The sequence below is a fragment of the Sturnira hondurensis genome, unplaced genomic scaffold, assembly GCF_014824575.4.
Source record: "Sturnira hondurensis isolate 20B ecotype Veracruz unplaced genomic scaffold, ASM1482457v3 Scaffold0019006, whole genome shotgun sequence".
Lineage (NCBI taxonomy): Eukaryota > Metazoa > Chordata > Mammalia > Chiroptera > Phyllostomidae > Sturnira > Sturnira hondurensis.
In genome coordinates, this window is record NW_028091637.1 from 6,001,037 (window position 1) to 6,017,121 (window position 16,085).

Here is a 16,085-nt window from a genome sequence, read left to right on the forward strand (position 1 = left end):
ATTAAGAATAGCATAGGAAATGGAAAAGCCAAAGAACATATACGCATGACCCATGGACAAGAACTAAAGTGAGGGGGAGTGCTGGAGGGAATGGTGCTCCCAGGCAGTAGGGGGAAAGGGGAAACAGTTGGGACAACTGTAATAGCATAATCAATAAAATATATATATATTAAAAGATTTCCTTCAGGACCTTGGGCTTGTCCCTGACAAGCTACCTTACCTATCAAAGGAGGCTCAGCTGGATTTTTATTTCAGGATCCATTCTACGTATATCAGTCGATATCAATTTTTGTTGTATATACACACAGATGTGTGTGTGTGTATATTTTAAGTTTGGGATAAACTCTAAGAAATTTTTCAAGGGAAATAAAAATGTAAGAGCTAGACACTTGTTCCAATTAAGTGATAAGAAAAAGAGGAATCATTATTCTTGCTTGAGGATTACATGACATTCTTAAAGCTTATTTTATTTCCTTCTACATAAAAAGGTTGTAAAACCTAGAGAAAAAAAAGAGACAGAAGGACATTATAAAGGCTATTTAGTCAATGATTCAACTCTTTAAAAAATTCTACTCTGGATAAAAGCAGAATACAATTTTGTATGTTTATAATAATCTCTCATATAAATAAAGAAGAAAAAGCATATAAGTAAAAAGATTAAAAGGAAATATAGCAATAGTTAATATAGCTGTTTTTGAGTAATATAAAGGGTAACTTTTCATTTTTTATAATTTTCTGTATATTTCAATTTTTGTACAGTGATCAAAACAATTTAATCCAAAGACATTCTACTTTATGAAGACTCTCAGGCCCCATGTTCTTCAATAAAACCATTGCCTATGGCTTGAGTTGGGGATAAAAGACCCAAGGTCCAGTCTTCAGAAGCACAGGGTATAGTGGGAAGGAATACAGGCCCAGGGCCACAGGACAGAGGGAAGGGGCAGGTCTTTCAGGTCTTCCCCCCCAGTTGAGGGGCCAGAAAGTGGAAGATGTGGGGCAGTGTCCTTCAGGTGAGGATGAGCATGGGCCAAGGCTCAGAAGCAAGAGGGAATAACTTTCCAAAAACAATGAGTGATTTATTCTGAACTGTGTGAGCCCAAAGGAAGCAATGGGAAGAATGAAAATATAAGGCTAAGAAAGAACAAGATCCCCAGAATATCATCAACCAGCTAAGAAACTGGAGTTTAACCCTGGCCATTAGAAGGTTTTTAATTACCTAAAGACTCAGTCCACAGACTTTTGAGGACCTTAACGAACATTTGTCTCTATCCAGTCTGTGGGGCTGGGTAGAGACCTCTCTGGGAGGTTTTTCCCATCTGACAGACTTTACCAAAGTGACCAGGCTTCTCTTTTCCTAGGCAAGGAGGATGCCTTCAAAGGCCCCTGTTGGCCTCTCTACCACCTGATGAGATAAAAATCACAGAAAAGAGCCTGTCTCTATCAATTCACACATTTCGAGACCTTAATCAAGCCACTGAAGACACTGCTGCTGCAGGCTAACTTCTAGTCCCCGCCCTCACCTCCCTGACACAGGGTCTGGACAGCCAATGCGGAGAATCAGATGAAGTTCAAAAGAAGAGTCACTTGCAGCAGACATATGCCCAATAGCAGACAGAGACAGCGAGGGTCTGAGAAGTAACAAACAACTACATAAGTGCTCTTGGTGAGAGGCATCTGTGAAGTTCCCAGGATACTTCTCATAGCATTTCTAACAAGAATGTGAGGTTTGGGCCAGATGGACTCCCCGAGTTCAAGCAGTTCTTGAGTTCTTGTACCGAGTGTAATATAATCTTCCCAATCTACACTCCCTACCGATTCACTTCTAAAACATTTCAAAATTGCAGCAGACATTTCAGAAAATGTGACCTAAAATAATAAGGATACCAGGTTATTTTTATCAAAAAAGTGACTGCATTTTTGGACAAAAGATAAGCTAAAAAAGATCAATGATAAATGTTCTCTTTTAACTGAGATTAGAGAACCTAGGACATTTTCACCTTTATAAAAATTACAGGTAGGAGAAGAGGGGATATTCTGGCAATTCTAGAATAAAAGTCTCAAGAAGAGGTCAGTTAAAAGAACTCATTTTAAAATAATTAAGCATGTCCTCAGGTGAAGATTTTAAAAATTAATGAATAAATAACACTAAATTTCACATTAAATAAGAGTATGATTCCATTTAAATATTATCTTAAAATAAATTATAAAACTAAGACACGGTTTATCCCACATTTAGCAAAATTTAAGTTATAACTGTAACTCTAACGAACAGAAAGAAGCAGGAATAGATTCTGCTGACATCTTTAAGCATACTTGCTCTGGTAAAATTGTGTAACATGACCCAATATCCTTGAATGCACTTTTGACTTTCAAGGCATAAAAAGGTTTATTTTTGCAAATATGTTAGAAAGATTTGTCAATTTTTCCTAATAGCATCTCCTGACCTTTGTTATTTAAAATATGCTTTTTTGAAGTTCTGGCTTTTCATCTTCCTTCTTAATACCCTCTTCTTCAATTCAAAGTTACTTTCAGTGACTCCATACAATTCTACATCTTGAGCCAGATTTGCAATTTCATTTCACAAGTAGGTTATGTTATCTTTGTACCGTATTATAGAAACTTCACAATGTCTGGCACTGAGCAAGGAATAAACCAATGGAGAGGGAGCTCGGAGGAATGGAAAAACAGAAGAGATATTTGAGTAGAGGTCAAGTTTATAAGTGGTCAGTTATCTGGGAAATATGTCAATTTTGTGACAACTTTTACTTCTGTACAGAACCTCATGATAACCTCATCTTGGATACCAAGCACTCTTTGTACTTTCTTTGTAATGCCCTCCAGATAAGATAAAAGAGCAGACTCTACTATAGACAAATGATGTTCTGGCAGAAATAACAGTTGGAAGATCACAATTTGCTCCCATGCTTTGCCACACATCAAGATTCAGCACCATGTGCAACCAGGAGTAAACTTAGATCCAGAGGCGATACTTCACTTGCCCTTTGAGATCTGCCATGAGGTGTTTACAGCGTTACCTTATCTGACTCTGGATTAACAACCCCTGTTTCATTTCAGAGGCTGCCCGACAATCTCGTTTCTGAGAACGAGGCAGTATCACAGGTCAATCTTAGGAAAAGAACCCAGAAAAGAGGCCTCTAGAACCCTCTAGATGGGTTAAGGGAAGACTGCAGTCGGGGAGGGAGGAACAGGAGAGGAATGACAAGAGCAACATCAACTGGGCATAAGTCAAGAGAGGGGTTGGAAGGGCTCACGCTCCTCTAAATTCCCCATCAGCCATACTCAGGGTAAAATGGACGGGCATAACATCCTGAAAACACCGATCTTGTCTACGGCCAGGAGTGGACCAAAGTCCACACCCTCAATCTCATCCAGCCTTTGGTGCTCTCTATATAAATAGTTTATTTTACCACATTTTCCTTTATATTTGGGTAGCAAATAACTGTTTGGCTGTCCAGAGTAGACTCTGAATTCCTAGGAAGAAAGGGACCACCATCCTATTCACCTTTGCATTTCCGCCCACTTTTCTTTCTCCACCATTTGCTCTGTCTCTCTTCCTTGCACATAGCAGATGTTCAACAATATGTTTATTGAATTGAATCCAGGTCTTTCAGTCAACACTTACTCTGATGTTCACAAAGAAAACGCATAGTAAACCACACCAGAAAAGAGCCTGGGATGTAATTCTTCCATAAGTCTAAAGTTAGAGGGAAAAGGAAAAAAAGATAGTCTGGCCAACTCACCAAGGTTATTTGGTGTAAGAAACAATAGAAGACCTTTAGACTAAAGTCCTCTTTCACCCAACTCTGCTTTTAGAATAGAACTGAACAACATCCATCTGTCAGCAGCCAAAGGATTATATAAAAGGATGTTCTTGCTGTTTAACATTCCTAAATTCCTTCTCATACTATGAAAGCAAAAAGATCTATAATCCTCTCTTTCTGGTTTGAAGATTTCCAGGCACTGCTCATATTGCAAGCCAGTAACACCATCCAGTATAAGATGCCTCATTAATCACTAAGAATTTAAAAAGGTCCTGACAAGGGATTGCTTAACTGCAGAATTGTTAAGATCTTTTTCAACTGTTGGATGCCAACCATGACCCAATTGTTTTCCACAACAATATCTGCTTCTAGTGCCTTCGGTGTAGGGACACAATGAGGTCCTTATGTCTTTAATACAGGAAAGCTGCTTCTTTTCCCAAAGTACCAACCTGACAAATAGCCTATTAACACCCCTTGAAGAATCCATGATAGTTATCATCAAATCGTATTCAAGAACTTCATTTTCTAATAACATTCCGGGCATAATTATTCTGCTACTAATCATTGTCCTACTCTGTTCAAGCTCAAGTAAAATAATCCAGGACAACTTTAGGCCCTTTGCATGTTCATTAATCTTTCAACAATCTTTTCATATATTTGTCAAGAACTAAGGATGGACCCGATTACATAACCTTGGTAAACATTTTAGGCTTCTTGTGTCATCTGAGTTAGTGTACTAATCTTCTGCTTAAACAAGTCAAAGGAATGACAGATGCCGCCTCAACCCTCGACTGCTTCACTGTCTAGTACTGAAATATGCAATACTAAACGCCCCAAGGGATCTAATCATGAGGCCACCACTTGGGCGTGCATTTAGTAGCTGATTCATCATGGAGGGCCCATTAAGGAGATATTCCACTGGACCAAGTCAGAGCTCCACTCCAATCAAGGCCTTACATTATTAATATCACTCCTGTTTTCCAGAATAAGAGTGATTTTATTTCTCATCTCACGGGGACAGAACTCAGATATCTTAGTCAAGTCGCAAAGTCCCAGGGAAGATTCAGAGTTTCCACAGGCATCTTTCCAGCCAGTGCTGGTGGGGAGAGGGTCTGGGCCTCCGAGGAAGAGTAGAAGACCAGGTCCTACCAGACTGACTGTCGGGAGTCTCGTTCACATCTCACGGCAGCGGCAGAGCCAGGCTCACACTATAAGCAGGCCAGAATGGACGGAAATTGCAATCCTGACTGCGGCCCAGCAGCAGTCTATGGTTCACCCAAACCCCCAATACCTGTGGGAGGGGACCTAGAGAACTTGCTAACTCTTCCTTCTCTACAGTCCCATACTGCACCTGCGTACAGAGTAGAGCAAGCAAAGGAAAGGACATTTGATTTGGTCCTGGGATGAAAGGTCGTCACCGGGCTGCGAGTGGATGTTACACACCCACCCTTTCGCCAAGGTGCAGGCTGGGGCAGCCCATGGTGTCAGTCCTTGCATAGATGACAAAAGTGGACTGTGGATGTTGCCATGTGTTACCCACATCTCTCTTGTAAGGACCCAGACAATAACCTCCTCCTGAGTATCCAAACTCAAGATAAGGAAATAGTGTAATTTCAGTGTTTCTCATTTTGCCTTATTTATCATAAAATTCTACTAACTTCAGTAGCTAACCAGAGTGATTTTAATGAGATCATCTGCAATGCCTATTTATTCGTCTCCTTCTAAATGGCCTTTGCTCTACTTTAATCTTTAAATATGTTATATTCAGTCTTATAAACTGCTTCAAACCACCTGCTAGAGATAGACAAAATATGCCATTCTTGGGTAAAGGTCTGTTTGTCTCTCCTTAGACAATCTTACCTGCATATGAGTCTGTTTTTCACCAAGGCTGTAAAGATCTCCTGAAATAGTTTATGCTGGGGATGTTTGCTGAAATTCCTCTCATTCTTGTAGTTTATGCTGAGATGAAAGAAACAGAAAAGTATTCACGACAAAAATTTTTTAGGTAGCTTCAAAGTTACCAAAGAAAGATCGCCTGTATTCATGCAAATGTTGAAGGATTCGTGGATATTAATACATTGCCAAAGGCAATTATCAGTTGTTCAAATAGGAAATAGAAATTCAGTTATAAAGCTAATAGTAATGATTACAGGCAAGTGTATATATTTCATTTTGCCACATTAACTAAATTATGTCCTGCAAACACTGAACAGCTAAAATTGGTCAGAGGAAAGAGGAGGGTATGTGGAGAGAAAAAATGACTCGGGGCCCATTGTCGGGCAGAGAACCACCTCCCTTCACTTTTCTACCCACCACAACCTCATTGGCTGCTATAGCTATTAACCCAGGTGGCTGTCATACATATTTCCTTGTAGAGAGCAGGGATTTATTAAACACCATCTACACTGCATCAACTGTGAATTTTTGTGGTTGCTGCTTGTGTATGTGCATGTGTGTGCACTTAATAAAGTCTTGAGATGGTCCAGGTTCAGCTTCTTTTTTCTGATATTACAGCCATTAAAGAGGCTAAAAATACCCCAAAACATCCTACTTCAAAACTCGGAAAGGATCAGTGATAATGCACCAAAGGGTCACGTTGCTATAGAATATATGATACGACATCTTTGTACATGTTAAAGCAGACCAATTTAATAAGATCGAGGCCAAATAGGTTGTAATTACATAAACACACCGCCTCGGACCCCTGGACCCCTGTTCGCCATCTGTACTGTTCTGCCTTCACAGCTATCGGTGGACAGTGGGTCCCTAGCCTAGGCAGGTGAGGGTATAATGGTGTCTGAGTTCATGGACACTGGTAGATTGCATATGTAACAACTGTTAAAGAATTTAGTGTTCCTCACTAAAATTATACTTTAAAAGTATGAACTTGTAACATCATGTGACTTTTGGGAACTATTAAATTCACTGTCATAAAATGACAGGAAAATAAAATCTAAGCCAAATAAATAACTGATCATTCTAGAACATTCATATTGCTCTTTCATGCCACTCACTATTGACATGGCATGCCAAATGCCCTTAGCGCACTGTAAAACTGACCGAACCAGCTCCTGGAAGGGGAGTGGCCCCCGACAATGTGCAGCTTCTAGAAGGTCTACGTGGTGACAGCAGAGGTAAACATGGACCAACACGTTCAATGGCAAAGGTGAGGTGCAATCCCTTCATCTGAAAACCTCAGTGGTGTTGGCAGCCACCTCTGTAGCCCCCACACCTGTCCACAGCAACGGGCTCTTCTGTTTCTCCTCATTGCTGGCGAGGTATGGACACACCGAAAGCTGAAGATAAAGCTTAGGATCAGCCTGGCAAGGTCAACAACGTGGAACCTGTTCCTCATGGAGCAAATGCGAAATGCATGTCATCGATGTGTCCTGAAGCTCCTCCCAGTCAGTCTGGCCAACAGCCACATGTCTGTTATTTACACACTATTTCTGGGAATGATTTAAACACTAACTAAAATTATTCAGAATCCTCAGTGTAAATTTTGAAATGGGTTTTAAATTTTAGCTTCCGTGATAAACTTAAATAAAGCTTTGGGCTAATTACAATAGGTTGCTAAAGCCAGGGAAATACTGGATTTCTTACCTAAAATTTTCAAGTTCAACAGCTTCTGTGGACTCGTGCCACTGACCACGCGCCCTGTGTCCACCATCCTTGATGGCAGGCTCAGACTTCGTCATGCTATTTTGGGCACTATCGAAGTTAATGGCTGGGAGCTACAGAAATAGAAGCACAGTGAGTACATGAGGATAACAATTCAACACAGGATAAAGAAAGTAACGAAATGGGGGAGGGTGGAGAGAAGTCTTTTTTCAAACCAATAGTCAACAAGCTAACTATGTCAAATAGAGGGGTTTTCCAAGATTTAATCACCCTTGGCAAACCTTTACTCTCTCGATCTTAGACCACTTCATTTTTCTTTACGCCTCGTAATACCACCTGTCATATCTTACAGTTATTTACATATTTGCAGCCTCCCTTAATTTAAGTGTCAGCTGGAAATGAGCAGAAACTGGTCTGATTCTGTTCGATGCTGTATCCCCAGCACCTCGAACAACACTGGGCATACAGGTCCGGGGAAGGCCTAGGCATCATAGGATATTTGGAAGTTTCCCAGGCTGTTCAAATGTGCAACCAGAACAGAGTTTGGGGATCCAGCCAGAACAGTCTGGTATAAAGTGGCCCCAAACTGAGGGGTCACCATCATTCCTTCCACTCATTCCTTCTTCCACATTTACCAATCATACATGCGACTTGACAGATGTTAGGGATATAAAGATAAAGAAGATTCCAGCACTTTTCATTGGTCTGAACATCATGAGAATGTAGTATGGAATTCACCATAAGAACAGTATGATTAAATCAACCACAACTTGAGCACATTCCATTCGTACTGTGAGCTGGTAATATTTACATAATGAATTCTCACATTATCGGTGTTCAAATGGCTTCACTTACCAAATATTTACCTACAATTGGGACAACCTTGAGAACTGTTTCTTGTTACACAGTAAAGCTGAGCATATAGCAAACAAACAGCCTATTCTTTCCAAAGTACAAAGGATGTTCTATAATTAGCTCATTTACTGCATATGAAGTAAGTAGAGCATAATATAACAAAATAAAGGATCCAATTTTCAGTCAATTGTTCCATTCTACATATTGTAATTATCAAATAAAGCTACAAGATGTTGTACTTGTCTCATTCCATTGACGTATTTAACAGAACTCTGCATACAGACATTTCCTTATCCAAAGAGAATATGTCTGACCTACCATGGGGCATTCAGCTTATAGAACAATGCATTATAATAGGATATTGATCAACAGCTAACAAAAAAAAACACAAAAACAAAAACCTTAAAATCCTTCTTCATCATATGCTAGCCACAGGCGAATTCTCTCAAAATATTAATAATAAATCTTTCATCCTATAAAACAGGACATTGTCCTATGGCAGTTGTAGATTGGCCCACTGAGGTAACTACCATTTCATAGAAGAGATATCTGAGGCACAGAGGGGCTAAGTGACTTGCCCAAGGGTCACACAGCTAGCAAGGGACAGGGCTGGGATTCAAGTCCAGACAATCTCCCTCCCTCTCCAACATCCCCAGTCCTCCAACGCCTATCTGTGTATCTCCAATGATGAGAAACACTCTTAAGTCAGCCTACTGTACCTGTTCTACTCTTACCCAACATTTCCTTAGTGCCAAGAGGAGCATCTGTCTGCCTGTGGCCTGTCCCTCTCCTAGTCCAGCATCACCACCTTTCACAATATCTGAAAGGAACCGGCTGCTTCTTTAAACATGTCAGGTGACTAGCTCTGGAGGGCCTCCCCAGACTCCATGCTGTGAGGACAAACAAGCTGTGCAGAGGCCTTCCACCACCTTGCCAGCCTCGTGGAGTGAGCCACTTTGGAGATGGACCTGCCAGCCCCACGTGATGTGGACAGGACCACAGTCTGGCTGATGACTGCACTGCAGCCCCATCAGAAACTGGGGCCAGGACCATACGGGCACACTGCTTTGAATTCATGACCCACAGAATGGGTAAGGGACCATAAATGACCACTGTCACTTTAAACCACTAAGTTTTATGATTTGCTATGCAGTGACAAATCCACCATAGAATAAAATCAGAACCCACAAGTCTAAAATGAATAAATAAACAAAAAGTAAAATAAAGTATGATAAAACACTTCCCCCAAGTTCTGACTACATTAAACTGGTTACCCACCCCAGAAGGGACTGTGGGTTTGACCTCCATGCCTGGACTTGTGCTGCGGGCCATAACCCCTATGGCCTTTCGGGACTCAGCTCCAACAGCCCCCTGCAGAGTACCTGCCCAGGTATTCTGGGGCTGAGCTGTTCACTCCCCCTGGTGGCGTTACCATGCTGATCTCTCTTATGGCACTTGTCACTGGTTAGTGTGCTGTCTAGTATACATCGGCATCCTCGAATCCGACCATCCTGAGGACAGCATCACACCTGTCTGTCGTTGTGTTCTTAGCTCCTCTCACAGAGCCTAGTACATAGTATGTGTTCAAATGTGAAGCTGTTGAAAGAACGCTCACTTTGTCCCCCATCCCTGTGCTAAGCTGATTCATCTAGTAAATTACCTGCAGCAGAGTAGTTACATGCCAATTCACCGGCATGTTTGTGGCGGACACACCATTTGCCAGACGATGTGGGAGACACTGGGTGCAAGTAAGCAGGTCGGCCCTGGTCTCTACCCTCAGGGAGTTCACAGACCCATGAGGGCAGAGGAGGGGTTACACTAGGGATGAGAAGAAGCTGCAAAATCAGCAAACAAGAGTTTATTGGTGGGGAAAGTAAAGATAACAGGATGGGCCATGGATCAGGATACTGGGCAGATTTTTACACAATCTGGAAGGCAGAGAAAAACTGTATGTGCTTTAGAAACTGAAAAGCACCTGGGCAGTTTGAATAATGTGAATGGAGAGAGAACAACCAATGAAGCAAAGGGCCCTCCTACAATTTGGACCATGCCACTTCTGCTTGGAAAGTTCGCCATTCCCTGTTGCTTGTGGGATCGAGTACATTCGTACATGGCCTTCTGGCACTGCACAGTTTCATCTAGCTCTACTCATCACTGCTTCCAACAGAAGTGTCCAACCGCCATGTTGCTCCCATGCTCGTTCTTCTCCTTCCTTCAGATATCTCATTATTTTATTCCCTTCACCTAGAATGCCTTTCCCATCAAGTCTACTGATGGAAAACTGGCCCACTTTTTAAGAACTGTCTCCTTCCCTGTGACTCAAACTGAAAGCTGGCTTCTCCAATTCCCTCAAAATCCACATGCCCACCACCTGCACCACTCACACAGGATCCAAGTCCTGCTGTGTTGTGGACCGGAAATGGCTTCCCTACGTGTGGCCTCTCAGACCGCAACGTCTGTACTTCACACTTTGTCTTTCCACAGCATCTATCGAAACCCCTCTCTTTCAAAGGCTTTTGATGGACCTGAAGTAAATTGATTTTTTTCTTCTTCTTTTTTATTGCAAATTTCTCAACCCCCTATGGCTTTAAATGTAGGGGGAGGGGATGGAAATTCCAGCTCTAGACAGATAACTTCAGGATGTGTAGAAACCTCTGGTGAAATCTCCCACCAACTTTGTAAATCTCCCACCACCCTGGAGCAATTCTTCTCCTTGAATTATCTGGTTTCACTGGGTGTTGATCATTCTAACCCTGCTTTTGAGGATGGTGGGGGCCTCCCTCTGCCTCAGCATGTGTCTGCCCCCACCTCTGTCGCACTGTGGGACTGTCCTACGCAACAGCAGACTCTGCTGTGGTGAAGAGCAAGCAGGACCAACAGTAAAAGTACAACATGGGAACACAAGGAAACAGCGAGGAAAGTGGCCGGGCTCTTTAGGAATGCAGACAAAGGACATTGGTTCCTGCAATTCTCTGCCCAAACCCACACAGTAGATTTTCTCTGCACTGGTTAATTGGCCACCTTGGCCCATTTGCAGATAACAGGCCAGGACTGGCTAGACTAGAAATTCAGGTGAGCAGGCCTTAATCCCTGCCTTCCCTTTTCGAACTTGCTGCTCCAAGTCTCAGAGCCAAAGTGGGGCCCGCTTACACATTTCAGTGGGCAGTTCTTCCCAACTCTGTCCCTACTTTGCTTCCCAACCCTTGGTTTTCCTTCTTCTTTGGCCCTGGTTTTAGTTAATGAAAGCCCGCCATGCTTTACGTAGCTTATTTACGTCTCCTCACACTCTTTCTGGAACAAGCAAGATATAAATAAATTCTTGATTTATGCTCCCCAATATCTTTCTTCTCTTCTAAATGTCTCTACACTATTTTATGGAAAGGAGAATAGGGTGTGCAGAATAAGATTTATTAGTTTAAAATTTAAAAATGCATGAAAGTTTTACAAACAGAATTAGGAATGAGTTTTGTGAACCTGAGGACCTACACGTAGTGGAACACAGTTATTTTGACTTTTTTTCTTAGAACCATCTACCTTCTCAATAATTCAAACATCACAAATATGCATTTTGGGGCATGCGGAATGTTTTACAGAAAGATATGCCATATGAACTTGTCAGACAACAGACTGCAAATTCTAAAACTGGTTAAGTGGGAGGGAGACTATTAAACTCACTTCAACTAAGTCGGTCAGGTGTGGAAAGAGGACACACCAGACCTGGTGAGCAGGAGCTCCGACGTTGGGAAAAGCCAAAAATTACCACTGCCGATTCTTTTACCCTGGCTTAGAGGGTTATCACATGCACTTAGGCGGCAACCCAGTTCTTAAGACACAATTCAATTGGGCAAAAACTGACCGAGAACTCATGGGAGAGAGGATACAGTGAAGCAGAGGCAAGAGCCAAAGTGGCTGGCATTGGGAAATTTGTCACCTTGCCAGGAAATTAGCCATGTAAACGAGTGTTTCCAAAACAAGGGAGAAAATCATGCTAGGAGTGAAAGAGGGTGCTCTCAGGAGAGAGGGGTTCACTTATAGAATGGAAGATAAAAGAAAGCTTTCTGTGAAGGTGGCATTACGAGGTTTGAGTCTTGGAAATAGGTAAGATTTTATAGGAAAGAAATTTGGGAGAAGGCAATAGCGAGTAAAAAGAAGTCTGACATTCTGGTAACATCTCTCAGGGAAAGAGAATGTTAAAAACTACACCTAAAACTGCCCACTGAGTCATCCTGCTTCCCTTACAAAGAAAGAATGCGCTGGATTCGGGGCACTCACTCCTGCAGGTAGTGAGCAGTGAGCCAGAAGGATAACTAAGCAGTGTCAAGGTAGGCAAAGGGCAAGAGTGACTGCTAAAACAGGTAGAGGAGAGGAAAGGAGTTTGGGGGGGGGGGGGCGGGCATTAATAACTGAGGAGAAGGAACGGACAGGAGAAAAGATATTTTAAGGCCACATTTACTCCGAATCAATGCTTATTCAGCTGGCTTTTGAACTGTACATCATTTAATCTCCCGAGTCATTTAAAGGTATCTCAGTGGTTAGAAGCACACATTGCAGAGAGACACTGTTTGGGTTCAGCTCTGTATCCTAGCATTAGCTGTCTGTATGATCTTGGGAAAGTCACTCAACCCCTGTGTGGCTCTCCGGTTCCTAATCTGTAAAAGTGGGAGCTTTGGTTATTATGCAGGGTAATGCAGGGAAAGAACCAGGCACGTGGTAAGTGCGCCCTAAAATGAGGTATCATTATTTGACCTTTACACGCCATCAAATCATTAGAAAGTCATTCTCTACTATAAATAAGTAGATAAAAAAAATGCTGGAGTCCTCTGGTGGGTTTGGTTGCTATAACAAAGGCCACCACATGAGCTCTTAAAAAAATGGAACGAGAATAGCAAAGTAGACTTTGGAGCCATGCCACCAGGGGTCAAGTCCCATCCCTGCCATTTACTAGTTCACAGTGCTAAATTAGGGTCTTCTGTTACTATTACTAGCAACACTGTGTTGTTTCCCAAACTCCGTGGATGGCCTTTAGTCTCATGACTCTCCAAGGTCTTACAAAAGCAAAACCAAAAAGAAATGTTTAGAGATCAGTTTCAAGCAGAGGTACCATTCTTTTTCTTTCTAATAAAAATATGAAAATGCTGTTATAAAAATAGCCAAAGCTCGCTCATTTCCCCCCTTTTCAGTAACAATATGCAGCAAGTCTCAAGAGCAGTGCTGCAGCAAATGGGTAGCGTGACGGGGGTGAGGGAGGGAGAAGGGAAATGTGGATAACAGAGTTTTGAAAAACCAATTGCCCTAAAGCTCTGAACACTAGAATACCGGGCATTCAATAGGAGACACACTGTTTCCAGAACTTGGAGCATCAGTAATGAGGGCACATGGCAATAAGCATAGGATACAGCAGGACTCAAGCTGTGTAGGCTAAGTCTTGGCAGAACCTGAACCAGGCATGAGAGAAAAACCTAGGTGAAGAAACACAAAACATGCAAAAGAACAAAGAGAAGGAGACCCATCATCCATAAAGATGTTAAATGGATCTCTGGAAACATGTGATTGCTTTTTTCACTGATGCATGCACATTCTTTGCAAACACTACCTGTTGTTTGCTTGACTGGACGTTCAAAAGGCACCGAAGTCTTTTAAGATCTGAGTAGTCCCTAGGAGAAAGAAGAACACAATGTCAATCAACAGAAGACTCCAGGTGAACTAGTCATGTAAGCCACTGGCGGCACTGTCCCTTGGGGACGGGAACCGATGCACACTAAACATTTCCTTTTGAACTCCATAAATGATCAAACATTTCAGTAAACACTGTAACTCAGAGTAGCTATTGTCAAGGGTGCAAGCTATTTCTCCAAAAGCTATTAAGTCTGCTGGCCAGCCTCTGCCTGAGTTAATAATTAGCAAAGACTTGGTATGGGGTTACCTGGTGGCAGTGGCGATTCCTTGCTGTTTTTTATCAGTTGATTTTTCTGTGGTCTTCACCTTTTTTTCTTGATCAGGCATTGTAAAACGTCAATGCCCCAGAATTAACATCTCATTCCTGTCAAAGGAAAACCAGAGGGAAAAACTTTAGTTGGATTGTGTGCTCCAAAATATTCTCAATTAATACAAACAAAAGTGACTTATACCATTTACTAAAATATGCAAAAACTAATATTTATTTCTAATACAATAATAAAAATGTTAATATGAACACCGTGTACTATTATCATTTAAAGGCCTTTGGATACATTTAGAGCATTGTTTATATTATAGTACTCCATGAGCCTACATTTTTCCAAGTCATCCTTGATTTCAAATAATCTGGCCCATGGCCCAACAATATTGTTCTGCAAGTCAGGAAAAGTACTCGTATTTGGGATTTCCAAACTATATATCTATAAGCAAATACCTAAATCCTAACTGATGCTCTTATGTCTTCTTACTTGTCTTTTTTATGATAAGCTGCTAGTTCAGGGGGTTCCTCCTTTTTCATGGGTCATGCCCATAAGTATCCCAGAGAAAGCACCATTACTTCCCAATAAGCTTTAGTGTCCAAGCAACACATAAAAATGTCATTGGATTTCCCGAATTCCTAAGTGTTTGGGCTGCTGCTTGAATCTTCACGTGGATCAATTCCAGTTGTAAGCTCTTCTGCAAGAACTGGGTCAGTCTTGCCCAGCCCCTGAGCTCACCCAACCATCCTGGTAAAAGCAACACACAGGCCCCAAATAGAGTCACTTATGCTAAGCCCCACATCACTGAAGCAAGACTTAATTACACTTTCTGCTCTCCCAGAGATAGAAACTTAAACCAGCATCAGTTAGGTACTCTACCTGACACGCCCCTACCATCCTCTTTCCCTAAAGTGACCCTACAACAACTGGCCTGCTGTTTGCGTAGTATAACGTCCTCGTTTCTGCTCCCTTCCACCTGTACAAGTCTTTTTCTGCAGAAACTCAGAGCTCCTTTCTATCTGCTAGATTGTATGCTGCTGCGCAATTTATGAGCTGCCGGATAAAGCTAACGAGATCTTTAAAATGTACTCAGTTGAATTTTGTTTTTAAACAAGTGGGATAGTGAGCCTCAGAACACACCCCAGCAGGCATTTCAGTCTTCTGAATCAAGCTTTGTCGTTATTATCACCTTTCCAAGAATAAGTGTTAGTACTATTTCCCACCCCCCACTCAAAACATGAGGTCATGAATGGACAAAGCAATTTATTTGCCGTTTTCCCCTTAATAAACTTCTCATTCAATTGTTTCAGTTTACAGAATAAAAACAAGAAGAAAGTTGAAGTTACCTTCAACTTTCAGTTACAGAAAGTTGAAGAAGAAAGTTGAACATATTTTCAACTAGATAGCAAACACAAAAATTAGTATAATTTAACCGAACGTGCAATTTCCACTGTGCTTCAGCACAACGTCACAGTGTGTTTTCCAGGCATGGAAAAATGCGCATCGTTCTCTGATAACTGCACGCCTCCCGTACTGCAAACTGACGGCCAGAGGCCAAGTGTTTCAGAAGTACTTAGAGGCAAAAGGAATTGCCAGTGGGTGCTTCACTGTAATAAGGAGCGAGTAAAATTTAATTTTGTGAAATGTACAGATAGTTTAAGGAATTAAAAATGATTTTCCCAATATAATTGTCATATTTGTGACAAAGAGTTCAGCTGAAATTAATAGTTGGGGGCCAAGGTTCCCATTACAAATGCACACCAAGAAAAACATACCATTGGTATTTTAGGGTTGTGCCTAGGTGATAACACTATGGACTCAGTTCACTCAACAAATATTTAGGCACTCTGTCCAATCACACACAGAAAATTGCTAAAGGTAAAAGAGGTTA

At 41.7% G+C, this 16,085-nt stretch overlaps 1 protein-coding gene across 5 annotated transcripts in view; it reads right to left on the reverse strand.

The window, feature by feature from the left end:
• The window catches only part of NEK10 (NIMA related kinase 10), a 186,657-nt gene that overhangs the window by 157,091 nt on the left and 13,481 nt on the right, over positions 1-16,085 (reverse strand). For all 5 annotated transcript variants that reach the window (XM_037070713.1, XM_037070716.1, XM_037070711.1 and 2 more), the window contains exons 2-5: positions 14,182-14,298; positions 13,852-13,912; positions 7,386-7,516; positions 5,643-5,741 (exon numbers count right to left, since the gene is read on the reverse strand). In XM_037070713.1, coding sequence (XP_036926608.1) covers positions 5,643-5,741; positions 7,386-7,516; positions 13,852-13,912; positions 14,182-14,261 — 371 coding nt within the window. In that variant the 5' untranslated portion in view covers positions 14,262-14,298. The remainder of the gene's footprint in view (positions 1-5,642; positions 5,742-7,385; positions 7,517-13,851; positions 13,913-14,181; positions 14,299-16,085) is intronic.